The sequence below is a fragment of the Podarcis vaucheri genome (genome assembly GCF_965113315.1).
Source record: "Podarcis vaucheri genome assembly, chromosome: 13".
Lineage (NCBI taxonomy): Eukaryota > Metazoa > Chordata > Lepidosauria > Squamata > Lacertidae > Podarcis > Podarcis vaucheri.
In genome coordinates, this window is record NC_138751.1 from 56101879 (window position 1) to 56119406 (window position 17528).

The 17528-nt window shown below is 42.2% G+C and overlaps 1 protein-coding gene and 1 long non-coding RNA gene across 6 annotated transcripts in view; one reads left to right on the plus strand and one right to left on the minus strand.

Moving 5' to 3' along the window:
* The window catches only part of LOC309516387, a 28376-nt gene extending 22551 nt beyond the window's left edge, over positions 1 to 5825 (minus strand). The window contains exon 1 of the long non-coding RNA XR_014212864.1: positions 5517 to 5825. This is a non-coding gene — a long non-coding RNA (uncharacterized lncRNA). The remainder of the gene's footprint in view (positions 1 to 5516) is intronic.
* EPB41L4B (erythrocyte membrane protein band 4.1 like 4B) overlaps positions 1 to 17528 on the plus strand; it is a 138453-nt gene that overhangs the window by 34675 nt on the left and 86250 nt on the right. For all 5 annotated transcript variants that reach the window (XM_082194808.1, XM_082194810.1, XM_082194809.1 and 2 more), the window contains exons 2-5: positions 8141 to 8245; positions 10999 to 11041; positions 12563 to 12641; positions 16352 to 16396. In XM_082194808.1, the coding sequence (XP_082050934.1) occupies positions 8141 to 8245; positions 10999 to 11041; positions 12563 to 12641; positions 16352 to 16396 (272 nt within the window). The remainder of the gene's footprint in view (positions 1 to 8140; positions 8246 to 10998; positions 11042 to 12562; positions 12642 to 16351; positions 16397 to 17528) is intronic.

Here is a 17528-nt window from a genome sequence, read left to right on the forward strand (position 1 = left end):
GCATGCCACAGAAATTAGCAAATACCATGTAAGTAATGAGAAGGGCCCCGAGGGCGCGGCTCGACAGCCGCAAAATTCTTGCAGAATTACAAGAAGTACAAGGGGTATATTTTCTCCCCACCATCGTGCACTTAGTTTTAGGGGAAATCTAGAAGCATGAGTTCCTCTCCAGCTGATTTTTAGGTACTTCAGAATTTATTACTCATCTAAGAAAATCATTCTCTTACATAACTTAGTTACGAGTTAGATGCACAAAGCTACTGGTGTTCAAGTTCTGTGACTGTAGCTTCTCAAGGCTTTGTAAAACCAAGTTAACCCTCAACATAATGTTGGAAAATGTGCCTTTTGCCCTCCAAGTCAGTCAACAGTGTGAGTCATACTCTGAACTTTATCAGGCAGTAATCTTACACTTTTAAAATTGCAAATTCATTACAGTCATCTGTGCTTTATGTGGAATAACAGGCTCAACAGGGTTCTCTAGTCCAGATTGTGGTTACTCATTAAACATGCAAATCGAAAAATATTTCATAACTCTAAATGAAGCAACTGACATTGTTTTTCAGGGGGGGTAGGTATTTGAAAATATGAATATGAATTTTCATGCCCCTCTGTTTATGTATATGTTCATATATAAATAGGATTAACTTTGAATCAGAGAATTGGAAAGAGACCAAAAGGGTCATCTATTCCAACCCACTGCAATGTGATACATTCCCCACTCCTGACCACTTGCTACTTGGAAATCAGTGTGGAAGGAGGACTCTGTGGGTGAACTGAAAGATTCTCAATGGCTTAAGATCTGGTCCACTGTCTCTTTAGGTTTGTGTCTGCTAACATTAGGGATAATTCTTTGAAGGTGGTCCACCGCTGGTTTTTCAACTCCAGTCCAACTAGCTGAGGTCTAGTTCCTCCTTATGTTGGTGGGATTGTAAGGTACTACTACTCAATCCACCGGAGCCTGTCTCTGCATGCAGGGGAGGGTTTGAGACCCATCAGCCACCCTCACCTGGTCAGCCGGCAAGTCAAAGTCGTTTCCCGCGATGTGGCCACTGTCATATGCTGACAGCTTCTAGGAACCACAGGTGAGAACTGAGTGCAGCATAGAGCCCAAAGGTGGACAGACTACTCTAGGCAGAGCACAAAATGTCTCCCACCATCGGTACTACCCTTCCCCCCACCCCATACACCCCTTTTAAGTAAAATAAATAAATCAAAAGGCAGCAAGCAGCAAAGATATGAATTCATGATCCTTCTATCTCTGGTTTTATTTCATGTGGTGGTGGTAATTTTATTTTTTCTTTGATTTAGTAGCATGGGAAGGGAGGGTGGGGAGGCGGGGCACCCAGGACAGCAGTGGGGCTGCAGGGGGCCCAAACTGCTGCGTCCCTCCCGGGGGCCCTCCAGCAGGCCCAGTGCTGCCGTGAAACGCAACCGGGGTGCTCTGCGGCCGACACACACCAGCTGCATCCCTGCCGGGTGTCCCTTGCCCACTTGGGACCCCCTGCCTCCGTGGCACAAGCAGGGGGGTGCGACCCCAGCGCTCCTGCCTTCTTCCCACAAAGAGCCCTGAGAAGGAACTGGGTAAGAACCTCAGGAAAAGAGGGCAGAGAAGGCGGGCAGATCCCAGGAGACAGGTGCCCTCAGGGATTCAGTCTGCAGGTCACTCACTCTTCCTCACTGTTACTAGACAAACGCATTCAACGAACAATTTCCCATGGAAATGTAAAGCTTCAGAGAACCTTCCTGATCATGTTGTTTTTGGGAAAACTTTGTGCGCCCTCTGTGCCCAGCCACACCCCCCAACCCGGCTCCCCAGAGCAAACCGCCTGGTCCGAAACTAGACCTCAGACTGATCCCGGGTAGCCCTGCCTAGCCCAACGGCGAGAGGACCAGACAAGGGGCGTTCTCACTTCCCATTCACTCAGGTGGCACGCCCTGCCCACCTCTGCCCCATGGCACAGCACATGCAAGCACACCTTCGGCCCCCCAGGCACAGGTGGGTGGGGCTATGCCAGTGCCTCGATTTGCAAATGTTGGAAGAATTACCCTGCCGGTGCAAACAGGGTGGATTTGATTTAAATAACTAGTCAGTAAGACTTGATTTTAATCATATTTTTTTTTTACAAAAAGACTCATTCTTGCTGGTATAAGGTTTCATTTTTTAAAATAATAACTTTAGATACTAGATAAACTCTAGTGTAGTTTAGATACTCATATTTATGGTATGGGAAAGGGAAAATACATAAAGGCTTTTCAAACCATATAATAAGAAAGTCATTAATAAGAGTGTGGGAAAAATAAAAAGATCTATTAGAGCGGAAAACACCATGGTGGCTGTCACCCACTGACGCATTTTCACTTAAGTCGACCAAAAAAGTCAGCTGGTTGACATATAGAGAGTTGTTAACAGAAGAAGAAGGTAAACTCAAACTAAAAGAGTACAAAGTTGGTTACACCATAGGCAATTAAATGAAATTTTTTAAGGAAGACAATAAAAAGGGGTTTAGTTATACAATCTCCAAATTTCAAAAAGAAATAGTGGAAGAGAATGTTAAATTGTTAAAAAAATCATATAGTATTTTATTAGAGTGCGAAACCAAAGATAAAATCAGTTATGATTAAATGGGGTCAGGATGTGGGACACAACATCCAATTTGAAAGTTGGGAAATTATGGAAAGTTGATATAAAATTCACAGATTGCATACTATTAAGAGAGAATTACATGAAAATGATGTATAGATGGTATATCACGCCAGTGAAATGTTTAGGAAAGAAGATAACAGATGTTGCAGATGTAAGGAAAAGGAAGGAACACTTTATCATATGTGGTGGGAATGCCACCCAGAGTGGCTGGGGAAACTCAGTCAGATGGGCTGGGTATAAATAATAAATTATTATTATTATTATACAAATAGATTAAAAATATTGGGAAATGATATACAATGAATTTGGAAAAAAACGTTTAAAATGAATTTTGTCAAACACCCTGAAGCCTTTTTGTTAGGTATCTCAAATCAAGAGCTATCAAAAGAAAGATGGACATTATTTATGTATGCTACAACAGCAGCAAGAATCTTGATTGCACAATATTGGAACACGGAAGAAACCCCATCAAAGGAACAACGGCAAGAAAAGCTGATGAACTATGTAGAATTGACTAAGCTAACATACGAACTACAAGAGGACGAAAAGGACTTCAAGAGAGTCTGGGAACCATTTACAGTTTATTTGCAGAATTTATCACTGGCAGGATTTGAATAAACTTGCACAACTTCATTTGAGTAACAGATATTTTAGAGAAATGATAAGGGATTTTATTTTTGTGTTGGAAAACCAGGATACAATAAATAAAACTAAATAACTCAGCAGAGGGGGAGTTGAGGGAAGTCCAGAGGAGGAGAGGGAGAATAATTGTAAATAACATGTTGAATGAGTTTGGTATCATTGTTATAGAATTCAATAAATAATCGGAAAAAAAGAAAAAAAAGAAATATAGAGACAAATAATTATGAATTATTGTGAGGTTTCATAAGTTAACTGTTTATATTTGGACAACTTTTCTGATGTACTTTTTGTAGGGGGGGGGAGGAAAGATAAAGTTGGGAGACCTAGTCTGGAAGAGGCTTGCAGAAAGAGGAGGCCAAGGTGAAAAGCTGGAAAAGGGGAACCGAGGACTGGAGCGGAGAACTTCAGGGATTCCTGCCGCAGGACTGAAGTTCCCGGTAGAGACTTTATTGTTTGGAGAATGTCAGGCCAGCCCGGGGAAGAAGGGCCTGGAAGCAGTGAACTCTTCTTAGTTGACCTGCAAGCACTTCAAGGACTTACAGATCCCAGTTATTATTTCCAAACCCCGCCCCCCTTTGGATTTGCTTCTGCATTCAGGTGCCTATTCTGTACAGTTGGGTGTGAGTGCAGTGGTTGGAACCCAGTGGGATTGGGAAGAGGTTGCCAGCCCTGAAGAGCCTTCAGCCCTTGCCTCAAGTCTGAGGTGCACAGATATGCGACTGACTTGCACAATTAATACACAAAGATCCCAAGACTTGTGGAATATTCTGCTCACAAGGCTGCACTTTCATTTTCACTGCTTCACACTTAGCTAATTCCACTCCAAACAATCCATTCACTGAACCTCTTGGAACTTAGCCTTTCAGAGGTAAGGGCTTGGTTCTGTGTATGTAAATTTGCAAAGGAACAATGGGATTAAGGTTTTCTCCTCAACTCTGTATGTTTATTTTATAACATTTTTCCTGTGAAGAAAAGGCATGTTAACTTTGCAGACACAAATTCACACTTTTGAGAGCTGCAAAAACAAGCATCTTTGATAATATCTTCTTGTTAGAAAAACTGCCCCAAATAATCTTACAGAAGCCTCTGGAAGAGCAAGACATTGTGAATGGATTAATGGAATTCATTTACCAAAAAAACCACTGCATATCAAACCTCATGCTACGTAATTAAAAACAAATCCTTATTTCCTGATGAATAGCCTTTGGACTTACCGTAGATTCCAGCGTATTAGATGACCCCCCCCCCAAATTGGCAGCTGCAATTGGGGGTTTCATCTTATAAGCCCAGCTGCCTAATACACTGGGCTGCTCCGCACCGGGAGAAGGCTGCCTGGAGCGAAGCGCAGCCCCCCGCCCCTGTTGTTGCTTCCGAAGCAGCAGTGGGCGGGCTCCGCGCCAGGCTGCTCTCTCCCGGTGCAGAGTGGAGCCCGCCGCTGCTGCGGCTGCTTTGGAGCTGCCGCAGCTGCAGCGGGGGGCGGATATCCAGCGTAAAATGCGACCCCCGACTTTTTAACCTCTTTTTCGGGGTTAAAAACTCACCTTATACGCCGAAATTTACAGTAAATTGAAAACTATCTTTAGAAAGATTTTTCCTCCCAAAGCATTTTATTTTAAAAAAATCTGATTTAAATTTTTTTAAATCAGATTACAAAATAATAATAATAATAATAATAATAATAATAATAATAATAATAATAATAATAAATTTTTATTTATACCCCGCCCTCCTCAGGGCAGCTAAAACCAATAAAATTACAATAAAACATAATGGGGGGGAACAAACAAACAAACCAGTTTATAAAAATATGGGTTAAAATACAATTTAAAATGCAGCCTCATTTTAATAGTAGCCCATAAATCAACCATAACGGGAGGGAAACATAAGGGTCAGAGTCCAAAGCAAAGACCAGGCGGAACAGCTCCATCTTGCAGGCCCTGCAGAAAGATGTCTTGGGACAGAGCGTTCCACCAAGTCGGGGCCACGGCCAAAAAAGCCCTGGCCCTAGTTGAGACCAATCTAACCACCTTGCAACCCAGGACCTCCAAAGTGTTGTTATTTATGGACCTTAAGGTCCTCCGCGGGGCATACCAGGAGAGACAGCCCCGTATGTATGAGGGTTCTATCATTAATTTTTATCCACTCTGGTTCAGAAAACCAACCCCAAATTTACCCTCAACTCTACCCTCCTTTCCAGATGTTTGGGTTGCAACTCAAAATCACTTCCTACCTTGTGAATTCCTCATGGAGGTTGTTTGGCTCTGATGAATAGTATTTGATTCGAAAGTGCAATGTATATGGTGGCTCAACTAGATGAAGAAAGGTTTTTAAATGTTAAAAGCCAGAAGCCGTGCAGTAACTCATACAATACTCTATTACAACGATCGAAGGTATTTTGTGAAAGTGCTGAAGCCTATGGTGTGAGCAGGGCTGATGTCACAAAGGCCCAGCAGTGATGCTGCCACAGACAGACTAGGCAGGAGAGGGGAGTCCAGGGAGCACTGCTGAAGGAGAAGAGCAGAGAAACAGGAGAGCTGAACCAGATGTAATGGAGGCAGCTGTGTTTGTTTCATCACAGATTTGCTGGGGGAGCCAAAAAGCTGCCTTAGTAGCGTTTGGAAGCAGCCCCTCTGATTCGGATCCACTCTGCCATTCCACTCTGCGCCCTATGGTTGGGTGCGTCCTGTAGAACGAAAAATACGGTAGATAAATAGGTTCCGCTCTGGCAGAAAGGTAAACGGTGTTTCTGTGCACTGCTCTGGTTCGCCAGAAGTGGCTTAGTCAAGCTGGCCACATGACCCGGAAGCTGTAAGTAAAGCGAGATGAGTGCCGCTACCCCAGAGTCGGCCACGACTGGACCTAATGGTCAGGGGTCCCTTTACCTTTTACTAATTATATATATTTTGAATTTTATTGAAAATTAAGAACCTCTCCCTTTGTTCCTGGGAATGTGCTGTTGACGACTCTTAACGACTGCAATAGGTCTTACAGGAAAAGTAGCTGTTTTACTACAAAGGAATTTCAGAAATAGACTGGAAAGAGAAGCTGCTGAATTGCAACTCATTACCAAACTTAAAACCATGGAGAGACCTGGTCTGAACAAAGACATTGGATTCTTATCTCATTATACATGACTAAGCCATTTCTCACCTTCTCACCCCTTGCCTTTTCCTGTAAGACCTATTACAGTCGTTAAGAGTCGTCAACAGGCTCATCTCAGCTACCTGCCAATCTCCCATTCCCACCACCCTTCTGAGTAATACCCCTCCCCACCTTCTCACTATATAGAAGGGTCTGGCAACTTCTGTTTCAGTGTATCTGAGGAAGTGTGCATGCACACGAAAGCTCATACCAAGAACTAACTTAGTTGGTCTTTAAGGTGCTACTGGAAGGAATTTTTTTATTTTGGTGTTCTTTGATAGCTGACCTGTTTCTAGGGACTAGCTTGCAACATGGTGACTTAATTGGTCCTTTTGTTAACCTTAAAAATGTGTTCATCGTATTCTTTTTCATGATTGCCATTTGTGCCATCCTGTTCAGATGCTCTGGCTTTTGTATGAGTGTATGTGTGAGTGTGCAAGAGAGAGAGAGGGAGAATCTTTATGTGGGCTGTACTGCTTTAGAACGCAGTTAGAGGGCTCACGTTTTTGAATATTCCTTCATATTTAAAATAAATAAAATTAAAATTGCTTGATGTGGAAAACCAGATATCAACAAAGCATGCTCTTGATATGCTGGTTTTCTAACATCCCTTCCTGGAGAAGACTTGGGATATTTTTCACACCAGTAAGTTAAGCAAGAAAGCCTTTGCAGGGGTTTGCAGGTGGCAAGTAATGCAGCAAAAGACCCGTGAGAGTTTTGACCTGTTCACTTACTGCTTTCTGGGGAGAAATCCCAATTCAGTAAGAGGATCTAATGCACTGCAACATTTATTTTGAATGTTTAAAAAACATGGTTCAGGGACAGACTGGAAAGTGGTTTCATTCAAGTAAGTGGCAGAGCCTGACTTAACTTGTGATGGAGATGCCTGTTGAAACCATTTCAATTGCTCTGGTGGATCATCTATACCAGGAGGAAGACAGATTGTGGATTATACTGGATCCCTCAGTAGCTTTTATACCTGGTATGCTTCAGGATAAGTTCTTGGGCTGGGGACTGGAGACACCATTTTTCTGTGATTTTCCAATCCTATCAGGAGGGCCAGTAACCTTGAGACTGGATTGCTGCAATGCACTTTATGTGGGGCTGCCTTTGAAGAGAGTCCAGAAATTGCAGTTAGTCCAGAACACTCTAGCTAGGTCACAAACAGGGACTGGACAAAGAAATCTTACTTTGCCTGTGTTGGTCTTAACGTTCATGGCTTAGGACCCAAATATTTCTTGGGCTGCCTTCTGCTCTTTTGATCTGTCCACTTCCTGAAAGTATCGTCTGGCACTTTTTGAGGGGTGCCCTTGCCTTCTGAAATATAGTGAGGAGTGAGCAGAGAGGGTGCCTTTTCCTTTGGTGGCTCCTAGCCTTTGCAATACCTACTTCAAGGAAGTCCAGACCTTGTTGCCACCATTTAGGCAACCTCCACCCCCACCCCCGGCATTTAAGAACTGCTACTGTAAGCATCTTTAACTCAGAGCAGTTTGCTTTTACTGTCTATTTGAACAGGCAGTTGCTGCTCCAGTTGCTTTAATTTTCTGTATTAGCTTGAGTTTGTTATGCTGTCGTACTTTTTCTTTACTACCTTTCTGTTAGCTGAAAGCGCAATATTGTGTTGAAGTTGTCAGGTGTCAGTAAATAAATATTGTTTGTATGAAACATGCATGTAACTATATTTCCTCCTTTTTATGTAATCCTTTCTTGTAGAAACACGCAAAAGGGCAGGATTTATTTGACCAGATTGTGTACCATTTGGATCTTGTGGAAACGGATTACTTTGGCCTTCAGTTCATGGATACATCCCAGATTTTGGTATGTAAATGAGCTTTATTTTATGGTAAATATGGTGTCTAGAAGCATATACTAAAAGCTCTGATAAGGAAGACCTTGTTTATATAATGTTGTGTGCCAGGTGGACCATTGCTTCCTGACTAGGTCAGAAAACTGGCACAAGTTTCAGAATTGCTCTGTGGAAGCTGGTGTGTCTTCAGTCCTTGGGTCTGGCTCTTATGCCAATAAGATACATCTTGCATTTAGAGGTATGAGAAGCATTTTTACATCCTGGCTGCATTCTGCTGAGAGAGGGTGAGGGATGCTATAGAAAGGTATTCTTTATTGGCTGTGTTTTGCATATTGCCTCCAGTGGGATGTAAGAAGCCAGATATGTAGTACAAGAATGAAGCCCAAGAGTTGGGATTCAAATGAGAAAGAAAGTGTGTCATTGCAGATTTGCTCTCCAGGACCCTCCACCTAGTGGGAGAAGTGATGAATACTGCTAGCACCTCTTTCCACCTGAGCAGAGCTTGCATGTTTTCCTGCAGATATGCAAGACTGATCCGTGCTCTTTCTCCCTTTTTGCTCCCTGCAAAGAAGCCTTCTTATTAACTGTATGGTGATTGGATTGGTGTGGTGGTTTCCAGGGATCTTTCCACCAATGTGTGCTCTCCTTTCATCTGAGATTTTTGGTAGGCATGTTACAAAGGAAAAGGTATAGAAATGAGGTTGAGGGCTAATCTGAGCTATGTTATGTGGGATGGTTTTTCACTCACAACCGGAGGCACTTCAAAATCTGCTTGAATCTGTCACTTTCAAAGTCTGCCAGGAAGTCGTATGTGACTTGGGGTAAATCTACATCTTCAGTAGATAAACAAAGTACAGCTCTCTTCATCACAGAACCATTTCCGAGTAGGAACACTTGGAACACTTGTTTGTGTCATAAACTTCCTGCACGTTGAACAACTTTTGTGTCAAGGAAAGGCGTGGCAAAATAGGAGGGGTGAACTGAGATCCTTGCAGTGTAATGGCTTTGGCAGACCCTAAAGCTTCCCTGGCCTGTTTCTTTTGGGGTCTTTGTGGCTTCAAGGCTGAGAAATTGCACCCACATACAAACAGAATAGCTCTGTTTCTTTAGCAGACTGAATTGCCCTTGGTATCAAATGGAAATTGTCCTGGCAGTTTAGAAGAATTGGTGCTTAGAGGGTAATCTGAGACTATCTGAAACTGTCACTTCCAAAATACCATACTAGCTTCTTTCTGAATAGAGAAGTCATTTACTTGAGATGCAATAACATTTTTAATTATCAGGCTTCAACTCTACAGAGGAAGAAGCCAAAACACTTGGGATTCAATTTGTATCATCTGGCAGAGATGGCACAATAGAGATTTGCTGAAGCCAGAAGTTGCCTGAATTATCCATGGCTTATTTTTTGGTAACTGAAGTGACAGTGTTCTTTGAATGAATAACAGCAAATAGTTGTGCTCCTCGGCCCCTGGGTGAATTGTATGCGTCATCTTAAAGGAGATCTTGTAAAGCAGCTCCACCTCTAAAGGAGCCGTGTGTGTTAAAAGTGGGCATTGCGTCTCCCCCCCCCATTTGAAGTGGCTGCTTCAATTCATTGTTTCCCCGTTGTCATGCTATTTTAGTGCTGTGTTCTGTGTGTTCAGTTTTTAAAATAAATAAATGCAAACACACCTATATTTCATTTTTTTAAATTTACAGTATTTATATTTATTTTCCCTTTTTTGGTGAGATTATCTGTTAAGATTTGAAGAGGAGCTCGTTGCACAATGAGAATGGGGATTAAAAAAACCACAAAAAACCCACAAAAAAACCACAAAAAACATTTGGGCTCTTCCTCTCTAATGTGAATGGAGCTTTTCTCCATCAGGCATCCTCACTCTGCTTGGTCCAGAGGTTGGGGAGGCACAGGGGATTGGGCTAGTATAGGGAAGGGAAGTTGGGGCAAGCAGCTCTGGACTGCAGCCAAGTATGCAAACAGTGAAAGGTCTCCTTATTTTTGAAGTTTTTCCAAGGTAGATTTCCCTTTCAGTTCTCCTGTTTTTGAGGGGAAGGCTTTACATGTTTCTCAATACAACTTCTGAACACCCCCTCTTCCAGCTCTAAGCTGGGGTGGGGAGTCTGTGGCCCTCCAGAGTGCAGCTGGGCTGCAGCTCACATAAGTCCCAGCCAAGGTAGCCAATGGCCAGGCTTTGTGGAAGTTCCAGTCCAACAGCATGGAGAGGGCCATAGGCTTCCCGCCCCTGGTTTAGAGTGGGACGTGGGGGTGATCAGTAGTTGTACTGAGAAACCTGTAAATCCTTTCCCCACCCAAGCAGTTCAGTACCTCTCACTTATCATATCCACATGTGTCGTAAGGTATTTTTTCTTTTTAAAAGAGGAAATTGAGCCTCCTCCATCTCTTAACAGTTGTGGCATATGAGGTTCAGCTCCAGACATTTCCCAAGCCAAAGTCACATCTCTCAAGAAAAACAGACAAGCACTGCTAAGGACTGTGGAGATGGTGCTGCTTTTCTGGACTTTCAAAAAACATTAGATTTTTCTGTGGTGTAAAAAGTCAGAAATCCAGGGGATATGAAGGATGGTATTATACATGCCACATTTAAAAAGTGCAGTTATTCCACACAAATGCTTGGTGTGGAAGCAGCACATGGAAATGGTGCAAATGCTTATTGAACATGGTATTCTTTGTATGTTTCTTTCTGAACTATTAAAAACGAGCAGAGTCCTTCCTTTTTTAAAAAAAACAACAATTTTCTTTTCCTAGCACTGGCTAGACCATTCAAAACCCATTAAGAAGCAAATCAAAAGTAAGTATGGTGAACCTAAATCTTGAGTCATTGCTAAATATTTCATATTTTTCAATTCACGTTGCCCACTATTTGCTCACTAGTTGAAAGGTGTTTGTGTGAGTTCCCTAAGCACTCCCCCCCCCCCGATACTGCCTCTTTCAGTAGTTTTCTCTTGATTAATAATATGCTATTTGGTAGTTCCCCATCTGGGACCACAATGCAGAGCTAAGCAGGTATGAACTTGATCACCGTCCACCAGGAGCTCTTAATTAAGTTTGATAAGGGCTTTCAGACTGCTTTCTGATAAGCAAGAATGCAAACTTCTGATTGGCTTTGCTGATCTGAGCACCTAGATCCTGAGTGTGCACTCTCAATTTAAATCATAAGAAGTGCCTGGCTGAATCAAGCTAATCCCTGGACTAGCAATTGACTGGTAGTTCTGTAGTGAAGTGCATTCATCCTTTAGTCTACCTCTGCTCTTCTTACTCCATATTTACTGAGTATTTGATATGTCCTGTGTCTCTGTGCTCTGTTGATAGTTAGTTGAATGTGGAAGTGGAGTGAATATACACCGGAAGAGTAATTTATATGCAATGTAAATGTGCACTTAGATGAGCCCCTTAAATAAAAAAATTACACTGCTTTTTAGAGCACATTACCAGACATAAATTTTCCATAAAAGCATTTACGATAGAGTACCTACCTAAGTCTCCCAGTTGAAGGGTATTTCAACCAGTGATGTTCATGATCTATATTTCTTCTCCTTTAGCTCTTACACCCATGGCCCAGTCTGTCCGCCATTGTTCGTTTCCTGCTTTCTCTGCCCATTCTGCCTTCAGTGTTGCCCTTTCCTTAAGCACCCCTCAGCTTTTCTGCTTCAAGCTGTTGCCTCCTCCACTCCACCTATCCTTTTCTTAAGATAAAACAAGATGTAATAGTAGCAACCCAAATTACTTGGAGTCCACTTTTGCAGAAGTGCTGTACTGCCGCCTGAAATTTCACCATATCTCCAATTTTAATCCACTTTTAAAAATAAAAGTTTTCCTGCAGAAACCCCCACTGAATGGATTGGCCTGAAATTTGCCAGGCTTAATTCACTCCGTTTGAAGAGGCAATTTTTCGATTTATAGTCAAGGAAGGGAGAGAGAGGGAGCTTCAGATTTAATGGATCAGATTGGGATGACTAGTGAATGGAATGGCAGAGTGGAACTAAATCGAGGGGCTGCTTCCCAACGCTACTAAGGCAGCTTTTTGGCTCCCCCAGCAAATCTGTGATGAACCAAACACAGCTGCCCCCATTACATCTGGTTCAGCTCTCCTGTTTCTCTGCTCTTCTCCTTCAGCAGTGCTGCCTGGACTCCCCTCTCCTGCCTAGTCTGTCTGTGGCAGCATCACTGCTCGGCCTTTGTGACATCAGCCCTGCTCACACCAAAGGCTTCAGCACTTTCACAAAATACCTTCGTTCATTGTAATAGATGTATTGTATGAGTTACTGCGCGGCTTCTGGCTTTTAACATTTAAAAACATTTCTTCATCTAGTTGGGCCACCATATACGTTGCACTTTCGAATCAAATACTATTCTTCGGAGCCAAACAACCTCCATGAGGAATTCACAAGGTAGGAAGTGATTTTGAGTTGCAACCCAAACATCTGGAAAGGAAGGTAGAGTTGAAGATAAATTTGGGGTTAGTTTATTAACCAGGGTGGATAAAAATCAATGGTTTGTTGTTGGTTTTAAAAAAAAGATAAAAAAATGATTTTTTAAAAATTTAAATCGGATTTTTTAAAATAAAATGCTTTTGGAGGAAAAATATTTCTAAAGATAGTTTTCTATTTAAGTTACATTATAGTTCAAAGGCTATTCATCAGGAAATAAGGATTTTTTTCTAATTATGTAGCATGAGGCTTTACATGCGGTGTTTAAATTTTTTGGTAAATGAATTCCATTAATCCATTCACAATGTCTTGCTCTTCCAGAGGCTTCTGTAAGATTATTTGGGGCAGTTTTTCTAACAAGAAGATATTAACACAGATGCTTGTTTTTGCAGCTCTCAAAAGTGTGAATTTGTGTCTGCAAAGATAACATGCCTTTTCTTCACAGGAAAAATGTTATAAAATAAACATACAGAGTTGAGCAGAAAACCTTAATCCCATTGTTCCTTTGCAAATTTATATACACAGAACCAAGCCCTTACCTCTGAAAGGCTAAGTTCCAAGAGGTTCAGTGAATGGATTGTTTGGAGTGGAATTAGCTAAGTGTGAAGCAGTGAAAATGAAAGTGCAGCCTTGTGAGCAAAATATTCCACAAGTCTTGGGATCTTTGTGTAATAATTGTGGAAGTCAGTTGCATATCTGTGCACCTCAGACTTGAGGCAAGGGCTGAAGGCTCTTCAGGGCTGGCAACCTCTTCCCAATCCCACTGGGTTCCAACAACTGCACTCACACCCAACTGTACAGAATAGGCACCTGAATGCAGAATCAAATCCAAAGGGGGGCGGGGTTTGGAAATAATAACTGGGATCTGTAAGTCCTTGAAGTGCTTGCAGGTCAACTAAGAAGAGTTCACTGCTTCCAGGCCCTTCTTCCCAGGGCTGGCCTGACATTCTCCAAACAATAAAGTCTCTCACCACATCAGTTAACAAACATGGATACATATGCTGTAATATTATTGTTTTAGTTAAATAAATTGTTTAAATAGTTATTAAGGAAATGATTATTTTTCTCCTTCCAATAAAGTGCAGGAGAAAAGTTGTCCAAATATAAACAGTTATGAAACCTCACAGTAATTTCATAATTATGTATTTCTAATTGTATAACCAAATCAGTAATTTTTGATATAACTGTAAAAACTACTTAGAAAATTTATTATTCCAAAAATGAAACCTTCAGCTGCTTGTAAATATTAAGATTATACCAGCAAGAATGAATCTTTATGGGAAAAAATGATTTAAATAAAGTCTTACTTAATAGAGATTTAAATCATTATTTAAATTGTGATTTAAATCAATATGATTTAAATCAAATCCACCCTGTTATTAACAATGTTCTTTTTAATAGCATTATGTGCAGCTTTTGCCTAAATGTGTGTTAAGTGAGCTGCCACCAAGTATGGGATCTTTTGCATTCTTATTGAGTTTGGTGTCTGTAGGGACCAGGTTCACGGAAAATTGACAGAATTTAGCAATGGTTAAAAAAATTCTGTGCTTAAGTGACTGTATCTTCAGACTATCAAGGACTGATTTTGTCTTAACTGTGGTTAAGCTTCATTCTAGTACCTTCTTTCTCCCTGGTTTATCTATGACACTAGACTCCATGTTCATTAAACGTAGGCACTGGGAATAACTAGCCACTGCCAACAGCTAAGGAGGGCAGCTCTCAGATCTCCTTATCTTTCACACGGCTAAAGGATGCTGGGTCACTGTCTGTATCAAGAGAGTCTTATCAAGCAGCTGGTATCCAGTTTCTTATAAGATTTTGACTTATTCTTTCCTATATAGTCTCTGGAAAACACATGCAAGGTGATGTCTTGTCCTTCCTGCATTCTGTAATTCTAAAACTGGAGGCTTAATTTTGTCAGAGGTTGGTTTGGATGGGATGGTGCTGTTGCCTCATGGCAGGGAGCTAGGAGCACACTTGTCAGACAGGAAGGGTCTTGTTTCCCTCTTGAAACAGATGGTGCTTTAGTACATATCACACACTCGCTCTCATCTCCCCGAGAGAGGAAAATAACCTGACTGATGGGTTTTCTGTCTGTCTTCTCCAAAGACAGGTAATCCACCCCACCCTGGTCTGGAGTCCAAACCATGAGAGAAGCATCTAGGAGTGGCATTTTCAGGTCAGGTCATGTTGGAAAAGGTGATACAGTAGCATTCTCCCTACCTAGTTTCCTTGTGCCTTGACTTTTTCCTCACTAGTTCCATTATCGTACACTGAGATGTCTCCTAGGTTCTGGTTCCTTATAAGAAAACTTGGATACCTCTTGCCTTACCCAGCATCCCCTACTCCTGCAAAAGCTGTCAGGGTTTGAGAGTTGTCCTCTTGATTCACCTGGAATGTGAAGCCCCTGGCTCATCTCCTGTGAAAGGGTAGCAGCAGCTGGCATGGCTTGGTGGTTCATTCTTCTCTGAGGCCTAGCTAGCTAGAGTCTAAGTGGCCCAAACAGAAACCCAACTCTCCCTATTCCCTCGCCCAGAGACCCAGCAAGTGAGCAGGCAATGCAGCAGGTGGGTGGACAGAATCTCATCTTTCTCCACCTTCGCCTGATGTGTACCTTCTTTTTCAGGAGGGTGGGTAAATATTTCTTACTTCTTCCTCAGAGCCTGGCTATGTTCGGTTTCTGGAAGGGATGGGAGGGCCAGATTTGGCATAGCAGGCCTTTCCTTTACTCTTCCTTTGACCAAGCCAGTAACTTCATTGTTGGATGAGTAGGGCAGAGTGGGAATGAGGAAAGAGCTGCAATGCTATGTTCCTAAACTTGTCAAATTTGATGAACATTTAGCTTTAGGTATATGCAAGTTCCTAACATTCTGTCACACTGTAGCACGACCCAAAAAAGCAGAGGAGTGAGAGGTGAGGAACCTCCAGATGTTGTTAGACTCCAACTTCTACCATCCTTAACCATTGACGATGCTGGCTGGGACTGGTGGGAGTTGGAGACCCATGATATCTTAACAGCCACAGGTACTCCATCCTTGAGCTTTGCCAATAAGAGGGGGCTCTGTCACCAATGACTGCCGTTGAATTCTGTGGAGTAAAGTAAATGGACTGCTATCTGGGACACACCTGAAAGGTGGGGGTAAAGCCTGGACCCTTGAAATACAGTACAAAGTCACTTTCTCTGCATGCAGATAACCTGTCACAGTGGTTGGCATTTCACTAGTCAAATGATAAAATAAATTGTGTGCTATTATGGTGAACTGGGGTTCTATAGCTGGACTTCACAGCTTTGGGGATACTGGAGGCTGCTGAATCTCCTCAACATCTACTGGAGTAATAGGAAAGGGGTGCGTTCTTTTGGCCTAAAAGTTTATATAACTAATTCATACCTAACAAGGTCAGTAAGAAACATCCATGAGTGGAATAAGTTCTGGTTCTGGTTTTTGTATGGAACATACAAATCTTCCCGAAGTCATGGAATGCAGGCAGTTCACACACTACTCTGAAATGATACATTTGGTTTTATTTGAAGTGCTTTTGGTGTGGGTATGAGAACTGTTGCTAGGACCTTTTTAAAAAGTTGTGATCCAAAAGGGTTTTATTGTTTCACAGGGTGGGGAACTCTTGGGAAACATGATTGATCTTTTTTCTTTTTCTTGTGTATTTACTAGGTACCTGTTTGTATTACAGCTGCGGCAAGATGTTCTTTCGGGAAAGTACGTTCCTATTTTTCTTTTCGTATTTCTTGAACCTGAGTCCCGTTTTTCAGGAGGAGATGCTCAAAGTAAAGTGTATCAATTGAAAGCTTAAACCTAATAAGAGGGAACTAAAATTCTTAATCACTCAAAGCCCTGTCATCAGCTGGCATAACATTTCATAAGGGTGGCTAATCTTTGTTCCTCCAGATGTTGCTACACTCCAGTGCCCATCACCCCTGACGTTCATGCAGATGGGCTGTCTGAGTCCAGCAGCATCTGGGAGCCCTGAGTTAGCCCACCTAGGCAAAAACACTTCGAGTCACTTGACAAGAGTGAGAAACCTGCTGTTGGACTCTGTCATTCTCAACCAGCATGGACAGTGACCTGGAGTGATGGGAATGGAAGACAAAAGTGTTCTATCTTCCTCTTCTGGTGTGTCTGTATGTGTCTATGTTAATTACCTTCCCACACTCAGATGACACTAATCTGAGCTAAGATGAAAGGAAGGTTTGCACATCACTGCTCTGCATATTGGGGAGCGGGTGGTGCTGTGGTCTAAACCACTGAGCCTCTTGGGCTTGCCGATTGGAAGGTTGGCAGTTCGAATCCACACGACGGGGTGAGCTCCCATTCCTCTGTCCCAGCTCCTGCCAACCTAGTAGTTCAAAAGCACGCTGGCACAAGTAGATAAATAGGAGCCACTGCGGCGGGAAGGTAAACGACATTTCTGCGTGATCTGGTTTCCGTCATGGTGCCCTATTGCACCAGAAGCAGTTTAGTCCTGCTGGCCACATGATCTGGAAAGCTGTCTGTGGACAAATGCTGGCTCCCTTGGCCTGAAAGCGAGATGAGAGCCATAAGCCCATAGTCACTTTTGACTGGACTTAACCGTCCAAGGGTCCTTTATCTTTTTTACCGTTATAATAATAGAAATATGTTTTTACTTCCCTCTTTCCATTAAAAAAGCCCTCAGGCCAGGCTTACAAACACCGTTAATAAAATATAAAAATGCAAACAATAACTAAGATAAATTTGAAAACCATAACAAAATACAAAAAAGAAATGCAGGGAAAGAACAGTCATGGCCAGTAAATATTAATTGCTATTACATGCTTAAGCAAACAGGACCAAATTATTCTGGCATCTAAAA